General features: G+C 39.8%; 1 protein-coding gene across 11 annotated transcripts in view; it reads left to right on the plus strand.

Annotated features, from left to right (window-relative positions):
* ZBTB20 (zinc finger and BTB domain containing 20) overlaps positions 1-21337 on the plus strand; it is an 821112-nt gene that overhangs the window by 761490 nt on the left and 38285 nt on the right. The window contains exon 10 of one of the 11 annotated variants that reach the window (XM_045583978.1): positions 17958-18028. The exons of the other annotated variants lie outside the window; for them this stretch is intronic. Within the exon in view, the coding sequence (XP_045439934.1) occupies positions 18025-18028 (4 nt within the window). The 5' untranslated portion in view covers positions 17958-18024. The remainder of the gene's footprint in view (positions 1-17957; positions 18029-21337) is intronic. 11 annotated transcript variants of the gene reach the window in all.

A 21337-nucleotide genomic window follows, 5' to 3' on the forward strand; every position in this document is an offset into this window, starting at 1 on the left:
TAGGGCCAGGGAACTATAAAAATGAAAGGGCCACTTCCTCAGGACATGTTCCAGTCAGAATCTGCACCTCCCAGCCTGGCCCCATGAGTAAACTCAGAAGCACAGAGATGTCCGACGTGAACATCCAAAGGCAGCTGACTCCTGGAGCCCTTTCAGGTGCCTTCTTTCTGCCCGCAGGGCCGGGCAGGTGTGATAGCAGACTTCTAACGCTGTTTCTAGAACATGATAATGGACTAATTTGCAACATAAGTTGCTCAGGAAATGTTTTTTTACCCCCATGGTCTAGTTATTTGCTCTTTCTAATGTGAACTTCAGCCTATGAATGCATTTTTATGCCTTTACTTCACCTCCCATGCTGTCATTTCCTCATATGCATAATGGGAATGAAAAAGGCATCTCTCTCACTGGGTTATTATAGAAATTAGATGGAATTTTGCATGTAAAGCCCCTAGCACAGCACCAGACAGGCAGCCAGCACTCAGTGAATCTCAGCATTAGCTATAGTTTAAGTGTTTTAAATTACTAAGTAAATATGAACTAAAATTGATGCACCATGAAGGAAGGTTTTGGCAGGTGTCCTGTCCTTCCCCCTGATAATGGCAGAGCCCAAAGCTCCGGGCCGGTCGGAGAGGGCCGGTCAGAGAGCCCCAACTCTGCACCTCGGGACAAAGCAGGCCTCTTCTTGTCCCTTCTTGGAGTCAGGCCTGGATAGGCAGGGAAGCCCCTCAATTATTGTTTACCTTCTTTTATTCCTTCATTTGTCTTGTTTTTCTCTAAATTTGGAAGAGAAAAACTAAGTATCACTAAGTATCTACTTCAGGTCAAAACATTTCATCATCATTACAAAACAGATAAAGAAACTGTGACACAGAGAAGTTAAAAAACACACACACAAAAACACCTTTCTGAATGTGTTCTTCTTTGTATAGGGAAGGTTTAGAATATTGTCTATATTATAGTATTAATCTATTAAGTTCCTTCTTGTCCTCAAGTGCATTTTAATCAATGAGGGGTTTCCTAATTATAGAGAATGGACTTGTGTCTCTCTTATATCAAAATGCATGGCAGAACCTGTCCAAGGTCCTACCATGCACCCTCAGGTGTCCTTTAACTATAGCCACCGTCCAGCCTTAATACCTGCAAAAGGTCAAAGCACCAGGTCCCGAGCATGGGCAAACGGCTGTGCTGCACATCACAGAGCCCTTTCCTACAAAGAGAGCTACTTACAACCAAAGAAATGCACCTTTTACTTTTTTTTTAAATATATTTTATTGATTTTTTACAGAGAGGAAAGGAGAGAGAGAGAGAGCTAGAAACATTGGTGAGAGAAGAACATCGACCAGCTGCCTCTTGCACACCCCCTACCAGGGATATGCCTGCAACCAACGTACATGCCCCTGACCAGAATCGAACCCGGGACCCTTCAGTCCGCAGACCGACGCTCTACCACTGAGCCAAACCGGTTTCGGCTGCACCTTTTACTTTTTGAAAGACAGTCTACGCAATGGCTTCAGAGTATTTTGAAATAATTCAAAATAGAGGTAAAGTCAGGAGAGTAAATGTGTCTCACGGCACAGGAGGCTTGCTCTTAATTACCCACTCACTAGCCTTCTTCAATGCTAAAGCAGGTTGAAGTAGTTGAAAAAAATATATAGTAAGATACTCAGTAAGACCTGTTGGCTTGTTGTACCTAGTGAGGTTTGCCTATCCCACATAGTTATTGGTAATGTGTGGAGATAATTTTAGACATTTGCTTCTCTTAACTCCTGAGCACCTTTGCTGAGAATACAATTTCAGGGATGCATGGGTACAAAATTGGAGCTCTGAGTCTCTCAATAATAGTTGCAGATCCAATGCTCAAAGATAGGGGTGTCGAACTCAATCAGAGAAGGGGCCAAAATCTAAAATCCAGCCTAAATCGCGGGCCGAATGGTTTACTGAACAGTCATAAACTGTCATTGTGATGGAAACGCAGCGGAGTGCAGTGATGACAGCGCGGTGCGGGCCACATTGCAAGGCCTGGCGGGACGGATTTGGCCCGCGGGCCTTGTGTTTGACACGTGTGCTCAAAGAGATTAGATACAAGTCTATATAAATCCCAAGTCAGACCTTTAAAGTGATAACTTATTGAGTCTTGATATCTGCATCTCATATGCAGTGTTCCTTAAGTCATATGTTGATGGCTAATCAGTAGAATCCAAAGACACAAATTAGATGGTACAATATTTACAGAGAAAATATATGTGTAGCTTGAAAAGCAAAGGTCCTCAATCTTCAGGGTTACAAATCCCACAGGAGGGGGTGAGGGGTGCGTGAGGAAGATAGCAGTTGCAATCTGAACTGTCAACACTGTGGCCAAAAAAGGAATAAATATAACAGTGAAAAGAGAGCTTTAAGACAGAACTTCTTGAAAGAAGTTTGGACCTTCAAGAAATATGTTTGAGATGATTAAGAAGACATACTGGGTAAGATGAATTATTCCTGTTCCTCAAATAACAATCTAGTGGTCAAATTATTGAATGTTTATTTCAGCGAGGCAGAAGAATTTGTGAGGGCAGAAATCCTATCAGTTTTATTCACTGCTGGGTCCTTAGCAGACTGCTTTGCCATAGTAGGTGCTCAGCAAAATCTTATTGAATGAATGAATGAGGTGGGGTGAACTGAGTGAAAGTAAGAGTATAGTGCATTTGTGAGCATTCACGCATCGGTAAAGTATAGGCACTGATTTTTTTGTTTTTATTTTTTATTGAGCAGACCTACAAAACGAAGTGCATCCCAGATACCCTCTGGTTTTTATGCTGGGAAAACATAATCACTTTCTGTTAGATGTAGGCTGCTACATGTTTTGATTCTAATAGCAATATGGCAGGGTTAAGGTCAACTTTGTAGTATAATCTGGTGCTGTTTTTGATAGATATCATGAAAATAGATACTTATTTTCAAGATGCTCAAACAGATGATTAGATGAAAGCCCCAACAAACCTTGAAACAACAAACAGGAAAGGTTTTCCCACTCCCATCTCCCATGACTGTACCATCCCGCAGTTTTCTATAACCCTCACAACCTCCTCCTGGTTTCACCCTTTTCCTGATCTCATCTTTGTCTAGAGAATATAGCACGTGACTGGCAGACTAGCAAGGAGACAGTTCTTGAAATACCCACTTCCTCCCTGTGCTCTTAAGCTTCTCTGGTGGGAATGGCATGATGTGACCCGCAGCAGGCAGAGCTGGCCAGGGTCACAGGAGCTTGGCACAGAATCTCAGTGCCTTCCTGCTGGAAGGGCCTCCAGAGAGTTTTCCACGCCCACCCTCATTCAGCTGGCTGGACAGTAGAGGGACGTGTAGGAAAACAATTCCTGGCTGAATGAGGAGTGGATTAAATGAATGAGACAGGAGTTCACTCCTCCAAAAGTCTCTGCCATCCTACTTGAATAGAAAGCTAGCTTTGAAGCCACCCTATTCTCCACGGCACAGTTTTGTATATACGCAGCATTGAACTATAGTTACCATCTGCTGCCGATGCATAGGGCTAAGGAAGTATTGGGGTGGGTAGGAGGAGGCTGGGAGGGAAGAAAAGAGACACTTAAAACGAGCAAATGATCTCCTTTGTGTTGGAGTCTACATTTCAGAACATCAGTCTTGTACTTCAAGAACAAAAACACCAGTGTGTCTTCGACCATACCAGGCGCCGGCACATCAGATAAGACCTGGACTGTGTGGAGTTCAGGTACCGAGCCTCAAGTAACTCTAAAAGCGAAATTAAAGGGGCAAACTGAGGAAGCTGAAAGGGGCAAAAGCTAGGGGAAAATACTACCACAGGGCTCTGCAGATATGAGCTGTCAGGGTTACAGTAGTTCAAAAACGAACTGCTAATTAAGGAGTCGAGAAATGCTATAAATCCTCAGAATTTAAGGATCTTTAGAAGAAATGAGACACTTCTCTGTACACTCTGAGTACACTGTGATGCTCGCAGAACCACAGAGTGAAAGTGACCTGGCTATTGTGCATTGCTGAGGATTTAAGTGGCTGATTGAGAGTTACAGGCAGTTGTGCTAGAGGCACAACAGAAAGTTGTTCAGCAAAGCGAATAAGACCAGAGAGCATCTCTGGAAAGCAGGGAACAGCTCACAGAGCTTCCCGTAGTTTCCCTAACATTATCTGTGTAAATTGTTGGTTTGGACAGAGTCATATCGATCATTCATATACTGAAATGGCATATACTCATTCATATACTGAAATAGAGAATACTGATTAAGCTGGGGGAGGGGTGCGGGGGGTTACACCATTGGGAAAAAATTATTACAGTAAAGTAAACTTAGCCTTTGAAAAAGGCAAGTACTGCTATGTATTGTATAGTGGTTCTCTATCTCAAATTTGAGAAATTTATAAGGTGGAGAGGTAGACATCCTTTTGGCTGTGCAAGGAAAGAATCTCTTCAGATATGTATGTAATATAAATTTAGAAGCATTGGCAATCCTAGGTGTGCAAAACTCACTCTAGGGAGCACAAAGTGACTACCCAGCAGGGGTCACTCTCGGTGCTCCGAGTGGCCCAGTCGGTAAATGTGTGTTATCGGCATGAGCTCTGTCCTTGATACCTATCTGCCATCAGGGCCAAGTCACACAGCCATGGCTCAGCCACAGTCAGAATGTTAGCAACATCTTCAATCTATCTGGTGTATGGTTTCTCTCCCTAGCAACCCTGTGTGCCTCCACATCCTGTTTTATTTGTCCTCGACATCTCTGTGGAGCCCCAGTATCTTCATGTCATAGGTGGGGTAACTGGTCCACATAGGAATAACTGAATTCTTGGTCTTTAAACATAAAAGTATTAGTAATCATTATGTAACCCAGCTGCTTGTACTGTTTTTCATATTGCCTCAGGTTTCCCAAGTAAAGGACATATTTTCTCTTTCTCATTATTTTTTTAAAATTTGTTTTCAGAAAAAAATTGAGATAAAAACAGAATCTAACAAATATCCCATGGAGATATTTGATGTTCTCTTTTCTTTTAAGAATAAATTAAGACTGTCTCTGTTCTTCCCTACTGGCTCTCTCTGTAGATAGTCAAAATTTCATGCCAATTTCCAAATGAATAAGGGCTCATTCTAATAGCCAGATCACAGTCCCCTCTATTGAGGAATCAGTCTTGTAAATTCATGTCTGGAACCCATAGAAGTTACTTTTGGGTATAAACTTTAGCAGTTTGACCTGGAGGTTTTTAAACAGTACTAATATGTGACCTGGTTGTGAGTTCAGCAATAAATTATACTCAGAATGTGAAAGGCCAAAAAGAAAACTAGTGTCTTTTATCCTCTCTGGTGACCTACACTAAATATTGCATATTTACTTTGTAAATGAGGACACCCAGTGGCCACCAAGTGAAAATATTCCAAACAATTCCTGACATTGTTTAGGCAAATATAAATCCCCATTATCAAAGCTGAATGATGGATACCTCTGTACCATCTGTCACCAAGCAGCATAGATTCCCTAAGGAAGGCCAGAGTGGTGGGAGTTTGGCCTGATCTTGTTTATGTCATTTCACAGACTGTAGGGTGGTTATAAGGTATGGCTGAGCTTTGAATTCCACTGAATTCTCAGCTGACAGAAGGACCATTGAGGTGCCTCTTGGGGAAATGGAATCTGAAAGATGGGGACAGTGTGGCATGTGTCAGAAATGAATGAGCACAGTTTGTGGGAAAATCAGTGAACACATAGAAACCAATTGCCTTAGACCTTAAATTCATGCTGAAAAAGAGAACTGTGGCTATTCCCTGATGAGAGGAGATAGAGTAACAAAGGGCAGGAGAAGAAGATTACATGGAATATCAGGGATGGAAAGACCCCCTGGGACTACAACATGTAGACAAACCTCAGAGGAAAGGTATACCCTGAGATTGCCTCTTAATCTCAGCATTTCTATTAAGTGCATTGGAGAATTTACCAAACAAATACTCAGATAGGAACTACTCAGTGTAAAGAAAAGTATTGGGCAGTGTGAGTGATTCATTCATTTGGAGTCATAGTTGTAGGTATAACAATGCAAGGCAGTAGCCTTCTAGAAGCTTAGAGTATTCTCATAGAGATAAAGACAGGCACAAATGACAAACAAACAAACAAAACAACAAAGAGAGAACAATAATAATATACTATAAAGGACTAAATGTGCTACTTGTTTTAAAACTTCAGATTTTTTCTTCAAAATTCAGTTACAAGAAATATTTCTTTATTTTTCTAAAGCAAATCAAACCCAAGGCCACCAAGTTAGCAAGAAATTCAGTGAAGTTCCAGGGTTTCTTCCCCCCTTCCCTAGACCTGCACAAGACTCATGGAATCTAGGGCAGAGTCAGACTATTAGTCCATGGTGGTCTCCATCATTGACATTGCTTGTCCCCTGACAAAGATGCCATTGAGCCTTGTCCATCTGACTGCCTGAAACTACTACATTAGTTGGTTTTAGAGAAACCCTTCACGGAGGTCCTCGGGCATGGGCCCAGCCCCAAGATCATCACTGTTAATCAGTGTCTTTTCATTTGAGCCTCTAAGCGTGTGACTTGACATGTAATTACCCCAACTAGAGTCCTGTACAAGCAGAGAACTCAAACCTTGTCATATTTCCCCTTTGAGGGGAAGTTGTTTTTCTCACTGTCAGGCCACCTCGGTCTAACTCCAAAGCATCATGCCCTAGCCCGTGTGGCTTAGTTGGTTGAGCATCATCCCATGCACTGAAAAGTTCAATTATTGGTCAGGGCCCATGTCCCAGTTGTGGGCTTGATCCCAGGTAGGGGACTGCAGGAGGCAGCCCATCGATGTTGCACTCTGATGTAGATGTTTCTTTCTCTCTCTTTTCCTCTCCCTCTAAAAATCAATAAATACGTCTTTTAAAAAAGCATCAGCCTTCTGCTCCTTACCCCAGAAAGGGACCAGCATAATTCTCCATAGAGAAGGTAGATTCTAAAATGAAACTCTTTGCCTTGAGGTTTTGCTTTTAGGGCTTAATTTCTGATTTGGGCTCTGAAGCCACACCTCTTATGGGCAAGGGAGCCCAGAACTGTGCACAAGGCTTGGCCTTTCTTAATTGCCTTATTATTATGAAAGTTCTCTAATTCAGTGGAGTAAAAACATTGTTTCAGTTTATTACCTTGCCAAGCAATGGGAACTAGGAAAAGAGAACTCAGGATGGACTCTAGTATTCAAAGTCTCCACAGAGAAGAAAGAAGTTTGAATAGGATTCTCGAATGTACTTAAGATTTGATAAGTAGAGAAAGCACAATAATTTCAGAATCCAGGGCAAATTCAGAAGAGAAGGAAGTATGCATGCAATACATGCAAGGGATGGCAAAGTGTCCAGCTTCTTGGATTAGCACAGAGATTTTATTTCAGTGAAATAAGATGAGATAATTAGATTAGTACCTATAGCTACAGAAGACTTACTGCTTACTATCCTTTTTCCTATAATATGTAAATAATGTAATAAAATATATACATATACTATAAACATGTACAGAGAATCTATATCATAAAAGGCCTGTGGCCGTGATGCCATCACAGCATCACGACCAACTACCAGACCCACCAGGAGATGCATTGATGGTCCCGCAGCGGCCGCAGTGGGAGGACTTCTGGAGCATAGTAAGACACTGGCAGCATCTGAGGACCACCTTGAGCTGCTGGCAGCATCTGGGGAGCATTCGAGCTTCGCAGGGTGGCGGACATGGCCCTGATGGTAGGTTAGGCTTAGTGGACCCTACAAGTGCACCATTTAATCTTGCACTGGGCCTCTAGTCCTATATAACAAAAGCGCAGCAACCGAACAGCAGAGCGACCAGAATGACCAATCGTCCAGCCACTATGACACACTCTGACCACCAGAGGGCAGATGCTCAATGCAGGAGCTGTACCCTGGTGGTCAGTGTGCTCCCACAGTAGGAGCACTCCTTGGCTGACTGGGATGAGCAGCACTCCCACAGTGGGCCAATCCCCACAGGCCACACCTTAGTAAGAATAATAACAAAGCATGCCTTCCCCTTCACTTATTTATCAGTGATTCCAAATGCTTTACATTCTGACAACACTTATTTAGGATCTTCTTCTTCCTAGCATGAGCCAAAAGGAACGTCCATCGTATTTTTTCTTAAGGAAATCCTGTGCCTGGCTCTCTAATGGATCACCCTAGGTGGGCTGTTGAGATGTAGTTTCAACTATGCTCTTAAACTGGCCACATTAACTCACCACTGTGCTTCCCTGTTAACTAGTTATTCAGCAAAACAATTATTTTTTCCCTTGGATTTTCTTTGTTGCTTTGAGAGAGAAAACCTTCATCCCTCAGTAAAACAGCCCAGCAGGTTCAAGTCCACACCTTCCACAGAGAAATAGTGCAGCCCCTCCTATCAGCAAACAGCTATGCTTGAAAACCAGCTGTCACTTCGGAAGCAGCTTATTTTTTTTTTTTAGGAAGGCACAGCCAAAAGCAATGCCAGACCTGTGCAGCAACAGAGGACAAAAGGAAGTTCTGTGAATTGGGAAGCTCTGATTATTTTAGTCAAAAAGCTTTGTCTAAATGACACTATGGAGTTCTGTTTTCTCACTCATTGAATTTCAATTAAGTAAAAAAATTAATTTCTTACCTAATTTCATTGATGATATTTTTTTTAAAAAAAGAGAGTGCCATTCTTGGGAGTTACGTGTGATATTTAAACTCACTAGAGTTAAAATTTTATTTTTCTTTTAAAATAAGCATATGATGTAGAGATCAAAAGAAGAAGAGATTAATCTGAAAATGCTGGTTTTTATATAAACACTTTTTAAATTTAATAATTCCTTTTCAAGAAAAATAAAGGACGGAACTTGTTAACTTGTGCATTTGAATATATGATCCTTCTTCAAGGCCTCTGCAAAGCCATGTTCAAACTGCATACTTTGTGAATTTAAGTAGATCCCTTTGTTCATTTTTGTATCCCACCCACAGATGTAGCATCTCTGTGTTTTTGTTCCCCAGATTTAGTGAACAAAAGAAAAGGTTACAATAGGGCAGCAGCTAAATTTGTAAGGAAAGAGCTTTAGGGGGGAAAAAATCAAACCCCTAAAAGATATCTCAAAAGATTTATGATATAAGAGGATTTAAAGGCAAAAACCTCAGATTTCACTGCCTTTTCTCGATCGTCCAGCAGGTCCATCCTCTTCAAGAAGCCATTTCAGCTGGGACCGGTTTGGCTCAATGGATAGAGCATCGGCTTGGGGACTGGGGGTCCCGGGTTTGATTCCGGTCAAGGGCATGTACCTTGGTTGTGGGCATATCCCCAGTGGGGGGTGTGCAAGAGGCAGCTGATCGATGACTCTCTCTCATCGATGTTTCTAACTCTCTATTCCTCTCCCTTCTTCTCTGTACAAAATCAATAAAATATATTAAAAAAAAAAAAAAAGAAGCCATTTCATTTCAGCTTTAGAATGAGGTCATAGGTGTCTCTCAGAATGTGCCTACAATTAGAGCTTCTCAATGCCTTTGTTCACAGAGTAAAACGTGGTGTTTGAACTTCCACTGGAATCAGATGCTCAAAGTATAGAATTCAGAAAACATGTAGCTTAGTAGTATCTCAAACTGAATATTTAGATTGGTTCCATAAAGTGGGTAGTCAATTACTTGCTGATTGTTTGACTATATTTATAATTATAGGTATTTAAGTTAATTTAAAAGAATTTTTAATATATTAGTAAATATGTGGGAAATTATACTTTTTTACCATTTTTAAAATTTTTATTTTTTCAATACAGTTGGCATTCAATATTATTTTATATTAATTTCAGGTGTGCCACATAGTGGTTAGACATTTATATAGTTTTGAAGTGTGTCTCTCACCCCCTCCCCTCCCCTAAGTCTAATACCCACCTGGTATCAAACATAATTATTACAATATTATAATATTATTGACTGTATTCCCTGTGCTGTACTTCAAATCCCCATAACTATTTTGTAACTATCAATTGTATTTATTACTCCCTTCACCATTTTTACCCATCCACACCGCCCACCTCCCATCTGGCAACAATCAGTTTGTTCTCTGTATCTATGAGTCTGTTTCTGTTGTATTTGTTCATTTGTATTGTTTTTTAGATTTTACGTATAAGTAGTATCTCTCTTTCTCTGACATATTTTACTTAGCATAACATCCTCTTGGTCCATTCAGCTTTTACAAATGTAAGATTTCATTGTGTGTGTACTTTTTGTTTTTTTTACGGCCAAGTAATATTTCATTGTATATATGTATCACTTATTTATCTAATTGTATATTGATGGGCACTTAGGTTGCTTCCATATCTTCGCTATTGTAAAAAATTCTGTAATGAACATAGGGATGCATATATTTTTAAATTAGTGTTTTGGATTTCATTCAATAAATACCCAGAAGTGGAATTTATATGTCATGTGGTAGTTCTATTTTGAATTTTCAGAGAAACACCCATACTGCTTTCCACAGGGGTTGCACCAATTTGCAATCCCACCAACAATGCAGGAAGGTTCCGCTTGCCCCATACCCTCACTATCACTTGTTTATTTATTGCTGATAGCCATTCTGACAAGTATGAAGTGGTATCTCATTGTTGTTTTAATTGGCACTTCCCCAGTTAGTAATGCTGAGCATCTTTTTATATATCCATTGTCTGTCTCTGTGTCCTCTTTGGAGAAATGTCTATTCAGTTTCTCTGCCCTCCTTTTTTAAAATCCTCATCTAGAGGTATGTTTTTATTGATTTTAGATAAAAAGAAAGGGGGAGAGAGAGAGAGAAGCATTAATATGAGAGAGAAACAGCAATCAATTGCCCCTCTCTGTGCCCTAACTGGGGAGTGAACCTGCAACCTAGGTATGGTGCCCTGACCTAGAATTGAACCATCAAACTTTTGATGTATGGCCAGAGTCCTAGGTTTCTTTTTTTTTTTTTTTTTAATGCAATTGTAATAAGATTGTTTTCTTAATTACTCTTACTAATAGCTCATTATTGGTGTATAGAAATGCAACCATTTGCAGAACATTAATTTTGTGTCCTGCTACTTTACTGAATTCACTTGTCAGTTCTATTATAGTAATTTCTTGGTGGAATCTTTAGCATTCTCTTTATATAGTCATAGAGGCCTGGTGCATAAATTCATATATGGGTGGGGTCCCTCGTCCTAGCCAGTTATTGGGTTCGATGGGGGCCATTTTGCCCAGTCCCAATCTGGGCCAATTGGGGCCACCAGGTCAGGGAGATGGACCACAGGAGGTAGGCCAGCCATGGGAGGTTGGCTGTGGGAGTGCACTGACCTCCAGAGGGAAGCTCCTGTGTTGAGCATCTGCTTCTGGTGGTCATTGCTTATCATAGCAACTGGTCAACTGGTTGTTCGGTCCTTCAGTCACATAAGCTTTTATATATATAGATGACATCATCTACAAATATTGAAAATTATATAGTCTTCTTCATTTCCAGTTTGGATGCCATTTCTTTTCTTTCTTTTTTTTGTCTGATTGATATAGCTAGAACTTCCAGTACTATGTTGAATAAGGGTGGTGAGAGTGGACATTCTTATATTGTTCCTGATCTTAAGGAAAATACTTTCAACTTTTCACCATTGAATATGATATTAACTGTGGGTTTGTCATATTATATTGAGGCATGTTCCCCCTATTCCCACTTTGCTGAGAGTTTTTGTTATAAATGAATGTTAGATTTTATCAAATGCTTTTGCTGAATCTATGATACGAGCATATGATTTTGAACCTTCATTTTGTTTATGTGGTGTGTCACATTAATTGATTTGTGAATACGGAATCAAGCTTGCATCCCAGGATTAAAATCCCACTTGATCATGGTATATGATATATTAAATGTATTGCTGAATTCAGTTTGCTAATATTTTTTGAGAATTTTTTGCATCTTCATCAGGGATATTGGCCTCTACTTTTCTTTTCATTGTGTTTTTGTCAGGTTTTAGAATCAGGAAAATGCTGGCCTTGTAAAATCAACTTGGAAGCCATCCCTCCTTTGGAATTTTTTAGAATAGTTTGAGGACAGGTGTTAATTCTTCCTTGAATATTTGGTAAACATCATCTGTGAAGCCAGGACTTTTGTTTGTTGGGAGTTTTTTCTTAATACCGATTCAATTTGCTATTAGTTATTGGTCTATTCAGATTTTTTTGTTTCTTGATTTGGTCTTGGAAGATCTTATGTTTTTAAGAATTTATCCATTTTTTCCAGTTTGTTCAATTTGTTGGCATATGATTGTTCATAGAATTTTCTTATAATACTTTGTATTTTTATGATATCAGTTGTCATTCTCTTTCATTTATGATTTTATTTATTTGGATCCTCTTTTATTTTCTTGATGAGTTTGACCTTTTCTATCTATATCATTTCTTTTTTAAGAATCTATTTTGCTTATTTCTGCTGTTATCTTTATTGTTTTCTCCCTTCTACAAACTGTAGTTTTTGTTTGTTGTTCTTTTTTCTAATTCCTTTAGGTGTAAGGTTAGGTGGTTTCTTTTAGATTTTTTTCCTGTTTCTTGAGGTAGGCTTATAATGCTATGAATTTTCCTCTTAGGACTGCTTTCACTATGTCCCATAGATTTGGGGATTGTTGAGTTATTCATTTTTCTTAAGGTACCGTTTGATTTATTTTTTTAACTCATTGTTCACCTATTTATTGTTTAAAAAAGTGTTATTTAGCCTCAAATAAATGTTTGTTTATTTTTCAGTTTTCTTGTAATTGATTTCTAGTTCCATACTACTGTGGTTGAAGAAGATGCTTGATAGAATTTCAATCCTCTTAAATTTATGGAGACTTGTTTTATGATCTAGCATATAGTCTGTCCTGTAAAATGTTCCATGTGTACTTGAAAATAATTTATATTCTGATGCTTTTTGAAATGCTCTAAATATACTAATTTAATCCATCTGGCCTAAAATGCCATTTAAAGCCACTGTTTCCTTTTCATTTTCTGTCTGGGCTTTAAATTATAATTGTATTACTATCACTCTCCTTTATGTCCATAAAAAATATATATGTATATATATATTTTTCCCCCTACATTGGGTGGGTAAATGTTTAAAAGAGTTATAACCTCTTGTTGAATTAATCCTTTTTTCATCATGTAGTGTTTTTCTTTCTTTCTTATTATAGCTTTTGTTTTAAAGTTATTTTGTCTGATGTAATTATTTCTACCCCAGCTTTTTTTGTTTTTTGCTTCTGTTTGCATGAAATATCTTTCTTCATCCTTTCATTTTCAGTCTCTATGTGTCTTTCCATCTGAACTGGGTTTCTTGTAGACAGCATATGTATAGGTCTTACTTTCTTATTCACTCAGCCACCCTATATCTTTTGATTGCAACACTCAATCCATTTACATTTCAAGTGACTATTGATAGGTATGTTGTTATTTTCAACTGTTACTCATATTTATGGGTTTGTTTGTTTGTTTGTTTTCTCATTTATTTTCTTCTTCTTAAAATAGTCCCTTTAACATTTCTTGCAATACTGATTTGGTGGTAATGAATTCCTTCAGCTTTTTCTTGTCTGTGAAGCTCTTTATCTTTCCTTTGATTTTAAATGATAGCCTTGCTGAGTAAAGTAATCTTGGTCGTAGGTGCTTGCTTTTTATTACTTTGAATAGTTAGTGCAAACCCCTCTGACCTGCAAAGTTTCTGATGAGAAATCAGCTGAAAGTCTTATGGAAACTCCCTTGTAGGTAACTAACTGCTTTTCTCTTGCCCTCTTTAGTATTCTCTTTGTCTTTAACCTTGGTATTTTAATTATGATATTTCTTTGTGTGGGCCTCTTTGGGATCATCTTATTTGGCACTTCTTGGATTTGTGTGTGTATTTCTTTCACCCAAGATTAAGCAACTTTTTAGTCATATTTTCATTAAATAGGCTTTCAATTCCTTGCTCTCTCTTTCATTGCCTTCTGCTATTCCTATAATGTGAATGTCATTATGCTTGATGTTGTCCCAGAGGTCCCTTAAAGTAGCTTCATGTTTGTTTATTTTTTGCTCTTTTGATTGCATGTTTTCTGCTACCTTGCCTTTGAGGTCACTGATTCAATACTCTGCTTCATCTAATTTGCTCTTGATTCCTTCTATTATGATCTTTATTTCAGAATGCATTCTTAATTCCTGACTTTTGAAATGGTTTCTATGTCTCTTTTTATGTCTCCTATCTATTAGTTGATCTATTCTTCTCCTAAGTCCATTGAGCATCCTATAACAAGTGTCTCTCTATCTGGTAAATTGCTTGCTTCCATTTGGTATAGTTCTTTTTGGGGAGTTTTCATTTAGAACATGTTTCTTTGAATCTTAATTTTGGCTGCCTCTGCATGTTTGTTTCTCTTTACTAGTTAGATATACTATATCTCCAAGTCTTGGCCAGGTGGCTTTATGTAGTAGGTGTCCTGTGGGGCCTATTGGTATAGTATCCTTGGTCACATGACTTTGGTACTCTAAGAGTATTCCTTGTGTAGATTTGTGTACCCTCCTGTTGTAATTTAGCTTTCATTGCTGTGTGAGCACCAGTAGATGGGATTCACCCTCAGACTGACTGTCTGTGAGGACTAGCCACAACCATAGATTGAGCTGACCCCATAGAGCAAGATTAACAGTAGGAATTTGGTGCCTTCTGAGATCACTCTTTGGGTATGTCATTTGTGGAGCTATTTGGGTGGTGTTTTTTTTTTTTGTGGTCTTGGGCTGGCCACTGGGTTTTTTGTTTTGTGGCCTCTTGGGAGTGTTCCAGTGTAGACTTGAGGTCAGTCACTGCTCCACTCTCTGTGCCTGACCCAAGGCCACCTAATAGAAGTTACTGAACGATTCATAGTTGACAGCTGCATGTGCTGGGCCTGGAGGTGCATGGGAGAGGTCATGTTGCAACTCAAAGCCAGCTGCCACCTGTGCCAGGCCTGGGGCCACTCGGCAAAAGGCACAGTGCACACTGAGGGCAGCCAGCACCTGCCTGGGCCTGCAGACTTTGTGGAGTTTTTAAGAAAGGTTGTAGCATGAATCAAGGCTGCCTGTGAGGCAGGGCTCCAAAAAGAGCCAAGGGCAATATGTGAGTTGAGTGGAACTTGGCCTCTGGGAATCACCCAAGTGGTGTGAGTAGTGTTCAACAGGTTAATGCCAGTGCATATTTGGCCCTCATCTGCCCCTGTGCTGTATGAGGGGAGGGCTCAACCCAGGGACAATGGCAGCCCTCATCCTGAAGCCACACAATTCATTTTCTGCTTGCACAACTCTGATGTCTTTTGAGCTGCTGTCCCTTCGCTGGAGCTGAGGGTGAGTGTCTGTGAGCAATTGCATCTCTGCGTGGGTCCTTTAAGAGTACAGTTTGGTTTCCAGTAGCCCTCTGTCTCAACTGAGGGGAATGGCTACAAGTTGGCTGGGATGAGGTGTCAGGGAGTCACCAGGATGAGGTGAGCAGTGTTTTCCTGATTAATGTAGGTTCATATTTTGCCCTGCCTGCCCCTGCAGGCTGCATGAACGTAGGGAGCTAATTGGTAACCCTCTCACACTGCCCAAGACACACAGTTCAGTCTTTCCCCATATATCTCTGGCACCCTTTGAGCTGATGTCTCTTTGCTGAAGCTCAGAGTGAGTGCTTATGGGCAAGTGAGTCTGTGCTCAGGCTCTTTAAGAAGACTTGTGTTTCCATTCACCCTCGGTCTCATGGGGACAGAATTGCTACTGATCTTCACAGCCAAGTGTTGTGCGGACTACTCTTCCTAGCACTGGATCCCTGAGCTACAAGCCTGGTACGGGGCTGAGACCCCTTGCTCCTTGGTGGTAACCTCTGCAGACAAGATATCCTTCCCAACTTTAACATCCACATGAGGGCATGGGACCAACCTATTTTACCTCTCCCTCCTATCAGCCTCAAGGTCACCTATTCTTTACATCTTCCGTTATAGGAATTCTGTTCAGTTAGTATTCAGATGGTTCTCCAGGTAGATTGCTCTAGAATTGAAATTATAATTTTGATGTAGTCATGGGAGGAGAGGAGCACAGTACTTGCCTACACTACCATTTTGACTGGAACTCGTTAGGAAATGTATTTATATCTAAGTATCAAAGAGAAATCAGAATAGGGGTAAAATAAGAAACTGACACTGGCATGAGACTGGGGGTAAATTTTATATAGAAAACCATACCATGAAATCCTATGAAATTAGCCTAAATTTTGATTCTGAGTTTGTTATGATATTCACAGAGTCCAGAAAGATAAAAGAAGAATGAGCTTCTCCTGAGCAATGAGGTCTGGGAGAAGTTGATTGATTAATGTACATTTCAAATACCAAAAGTCCTTAAGGATGAATTTCTTCCACTGATGTGAATCCATCAGTGAATATTTCCGTTATTAATGGCTGAAAATTCAAGTGACCACAAAAACAACTTCACCCATCACTTGAATTTGCAATGTTATACATATGGTCAGATATTTCTTAGTCCCCTCCGAGAAATGACAGCAGGCCTCATTTGAAATCAGGCAAAGCTAAGACCTGGGCTACCTGAAGGACACTGAGCCTCCAAAGCCCAGTGAAAAAGACTTCCCTAGAATTACTTCTTCCTTTGGATTCCACTATTAATATCAGTCTAGCCCCATCCTTCAGAAAAAGTTTAAGGCTTTTACCTTTGGGTAGAATGAAAGCAGAAAAGGATCAACAGTTCTGTTTTGGAGATGAGCCTGAAAATTACGAGGCATGTTGTCCAGCTTTACCATTTTGGCCTCTTGTTGCCCATATTTGAAGCTTAGTGAATTTAATGGTTTAATAGGAGGAAAGAGGGAAAGAGAAGAAGGAGGAAGGAAGGATGGATAGAAAGGCAAGGAAGGGAGAGAGAAAAGTATGAGTAGGTGGCCTGTTTGAAGTACTACAGAGCTTGCAGATGAACTCTATCTTGTTGGCTATATTAGGATTGCATATTTAGTTTGTACTTATATTTTATTCAATATATACCACAAAATCTTATTTTTACAGTAAAAAAGCAAAAGTTAAACATTGTTTTGTAGCTCTTCTCTGGATTTGTGTTAACTGTCCAAGGGGATCCACTCTGATAAAAATCTGATTCAAACCAAGTTTTACTAAATATTAGTTGGCTTCAACAATCATAACACTATGTGGCTGGTTATATTCCACCCTATCTCAGCTAGGGTTAGTATTATCTACATTTGCCTTCTCTTTTTTTCTCTTTTCCCTTTCAGTCTCATTTTATTTTTAAATCATTCTCTTCTGAAAGGTAATAACTTCTGTCAGTTTGGCTAAGGTTGTTGAGCTTATTGTAAAAAAGAACATCAGCTCAATTTGAAATAAATGGGAAACATCAGTTCAGACCTGATGCATCAGATACAGTGGTGAAGGTTGTATCAGCTGCAAAGGCTTTGATTATTGAAAGTTTTTAAGAGCTACTTAAGGAGAGATAATTGAATCTCTCAATCCATGGGTCTTAACTTGGGAGAACACAGACCTTTTGAGATTCTAATAAAAGCCACTGACCTTATTCCTATGAAAATAGGAACATGTCCATTCATGAAAAAAATGTAGATGTACCCCCTAAAGCCTTGCATACATCTTAAGGACTTATGAATACTTAAAATGTGTTCCAGAAATGTTACATATATGAATGACATTTTAAGTAATATGAAAGACATATTCAAGTGTAGTATTGAGATCACAGATATAATGGTGTTGTAAACACTTTAAACAACTTAATAATTTTTAATATCTCTAACTAACATAGAAAGTCATGCCTACACAATTATATATGGGCTATCCCCAACTTTCATAAGTGGTATATTTCTGAAAATATGTTTGAAAGTTAAATTTCTGAAAGTTGAACAATTTATTTATGTTTTATGAGAAGAATTCTGTTACCAATTATTTTTTTAAAAAAATCACACAAAACCATGATGATCTCTAATGGTTCTTGTACCCTGGGCCTAGATAATCTGGAAGATAAAGGAGATCAGCCCCTGGCAGCTGGCCCAAAGCATCCCCTTTCCACTCAGGAATGGGTAAGTAAAGCAGGGCTGCACTCCTTCCCATAGGCTGATAACCCTCCCATGGTTCACTCACAGGGGCAATGGCACTTGCTGTCTGCGAGGTATATGGAGCCAGGGTAGGAAATGAGGTCTTGCTCTGCCTGTCGCCTTCCATTCACAAAGTGATTTCCCCAATGTCACCAGCCACCCTCCCTCGAAGGGTGTGAAGAAGCCAGTGAGACAGAGAGAGCCATCTGCTCTAGACGGCGGAAACTGTGCTAGCAACCGCTATCCCCCTGTAGCCCATGCCTCAGCGAGTCTCCCTCAGAATTTAAGTGAAGTAGACACTGAAGTCCCACCCCTGGCAGAGCAACTGATGTTGCTTTAGGGAGTAAAGGACCTGAGTCACCTCATTCATCCCTATGTTATCCAGAGACGAATGGCTCTTTCCTAGTGTGACCAACATGTGATGGCTTAAGATCACTTACCAGCTCATCTAGGAAAGAACAACTTCAGCATAAAGGTGTTGAGGTACAAGGTGGGAAGAGGCTGGGTTGTGGAGGCCTGGCCACCCTGGCCCTATTTCACGTACTGACCCACTTTCCTCACGTGAACCTGGTGGCCCAGATTGAAAGCTCGAGGGCTTTTCGGCCCTTTGGACTTAGGGCTGTTGACCGAAATTCCTGTTGGTTTTAATTGGAGGGCTGGTGTTTCCTCCCAAGTCACAGAGACTTCACATTCCCATCTCCCTCTACAGCATTTCTGGCACTATTCTCATTTTACATATCCGGATGGAGGAAGCACTGGAGTTCACACCTAATTAAAAGAGAGTGTATTGCCTGCTGTTTCCTTTCTTGTTCATTTTCCCTTGTGCACTGGCAGCTTTTTATTCTCATGCTAAGTCCTATCCCGGACCCCCGCAGCTTAAGGGACAGAGCAGCTGGGTTCCTACAAAACAGAGAGCTGGGCCCTCTGTCACCTATTTCAGCGCAAGCAGGCGTTCCCTTTTGTGCTCCCTCCTGTTTCAGCCCCATCCATATTGTGCTCACCCAAGGAACATAGTAACTTCGAATGCATGATCACTTTCAGAGTAGAATTCCTCGCATGTTTCTAGTGAATGCCATCACAGGCTGCCTCTGTATGTGTACTCCAGTGAAAAGGAGACAGGTTATTATTTTAAAACACTCAAAAACTATTTTTATTCACTTTTTTTCACTGACATCATTTCTGTGTTCATACCACTGTGGGGGTTTTAGGTGTGGTGGCCTTCCCAAGTATGCATCATCTTTGTAAAGTTGTATGGTTTTGTAGAGTGTGAGATTTTTTTCTCTCTTTTTTTTTTTTTGAATAGCCCAAATGCCTATTCAGTGCCAATCTAGGAAAGAATGGAGTCAGCATTTTCACACCATTCCTCCTTATACAGTCTCTGAATAATCATCTAATCAAGATTTGTTTTCAATGGGGACAAATCTTCTACAGTAAAGTATTTCAGATTTATTCCATTAGAATCTATACATTATTGCCCATTGGATGAAAAGGACATGTTTCACAAAAGCCTGGACCTTGCTTTGCTGTGGCAGAAACTTTTTCCCACTGTACTAGTGTTAAAAAATAAAAGAAAGCCTGGGAAAGGAATTGCTTCAGCATTGTGTGCTGGAGGAATGAGGCACACTTGAAAGGAGAAGCAGGGCATCTGTTCCCATTTCAGCAAACCCTCTCAGCCCTTCATGGCTGCTCGCTGCCACGCAGGACCGTGCACTGGAGAGATGTTTGGAAAGGTTTCCCGTAAAAACCCGAAGAGGTTTGTCAGGTTGTATATGAGTGCAGGTTTGAGTTTGTCTCTGTGGTTTTTAATGAAAATGGTGATACCATTATTACTGCAATAATCAGAACTCAGACCATTTAACAGATATTGTGTGTGTGACTACCTCTCCAGTATTACCTTATTGTTTAGATAGACTCAACCACTAAAGTCAAACAAGCAGTTTGAATTTTCCTCATGAAACTGTGTGTGTGTGTGTGTGTGTGTGTGTGTGATATGATAGTTTTTGCTGTTAACCATTTCCATCTCTAAAGTAACCTCCTTCATCCCTTTCATTGTCTATTTCTTCTTCTTTGTACTGAGAACTAGGACAGCCCTCGATCTTTGGCAATCCAAGTTTTTAATATAATAATGGGCCAGGCTGCCCTCAGCCTCCATGTAGCTGACTGTTGCATTCTACTGGGAGCTGTTTGATACTTCCCTCAGAGATAGTGACTTTTTCAGAGACTCAAATAGTTTCAGTGGTTATGGTTTTCCTTAAATGAAAAGAGACCTTGGCAATGTTAACATTGTATTTAGAAAATTCTACCTACATGTTAGTGCCAAGACAAGTTGTTTCACTTCTTGAATTTTTTCATTTATAAACTTAAATATATGTTCTTTATTAGATAACTGAAGCTATATTGAAGTCCCAAGATTTCAACAAAGATGAATGCCATGCTGATTCATAGAGATGTATAGAAATAGCTGGAGGGCATGCTAAACAAACCTTTTCACACAGCTTTACAGCAGCAGTGGACACCAAAGGGTCAGACTTCATTCAGAGGCCAAGCATGCAAAAATAGTTAAGGAGATAAGAGCATGAACTCTAGAACCAGACTGCCTGGGTTCAAATGCTACCTACTGCTTGTTTTACCTTGAGCAAATTTTTTTGTTTTGTTTTGTTTTGTTTTGTTCAAAAGGGCTGACTTTCAATAGATTGCAGCAAGGGAGCTGCTATGAAACCCTGACCCAGAATCAGGTGGTTTACAAATGGTTTAGCACCAGTTGAGCAAATTTCTTAATTTCTCTGGCCTGCTTTCATAATCTGAAAAAAATGGAGCTAATAATACTACCTACATCATAGGGTTCTTCTGAAGATTAAATAAAATAATATACATATAATAGTTATATCAGTAGACAGGATTTCACACAAGGTAATCTCTAAAAAAATAAATAAAAGTTTATTCTTATTATTATCATGGTACAAATGCATGGGCAGGGGGACGGGGGGTGATCTCAGAAAGAGTCTAGAGTTTGGTTGGCTGATTTTTCTCCTGAATATTTCTTCTTGGGTCATTGGAGCCTCCCTTTGGGGCCATATTTTATATTAACACAATTATAGAGGATTCACCATGATTCTTTAATCTGACAAAGATAATGTGTTTTACATGAGTGGAAAAAAAAAATAACAGTATCCTAATGAACTATTTTAGGAAGGAGTAGACCCAATGGAAGTTGTAACAAGAAGCAATTCTCTTCTGTAAAAATTTGTGCAAGTCTTATCACTGAGAGTGAACAAAGAGCCTGTAGGCATTTAT

Source organism: Pipistrellus kuhlii, unplaced genomic scaffold (assembly GCF_014108245.1).
Source record: "Pipistrellus kuhlii isolate mPipKuh1 unplaced genomic scaffold, mPipKuh1.p scaffold_m20_p_2, whole genome shotgun sequence".
Taxonomy (NCBI): Eukaryota; Metazoa; Chordata; class Mammalia; order Chiroptera; family Vespertilionidae; genus Pipistrellus; species Pipistrellus kuhlii.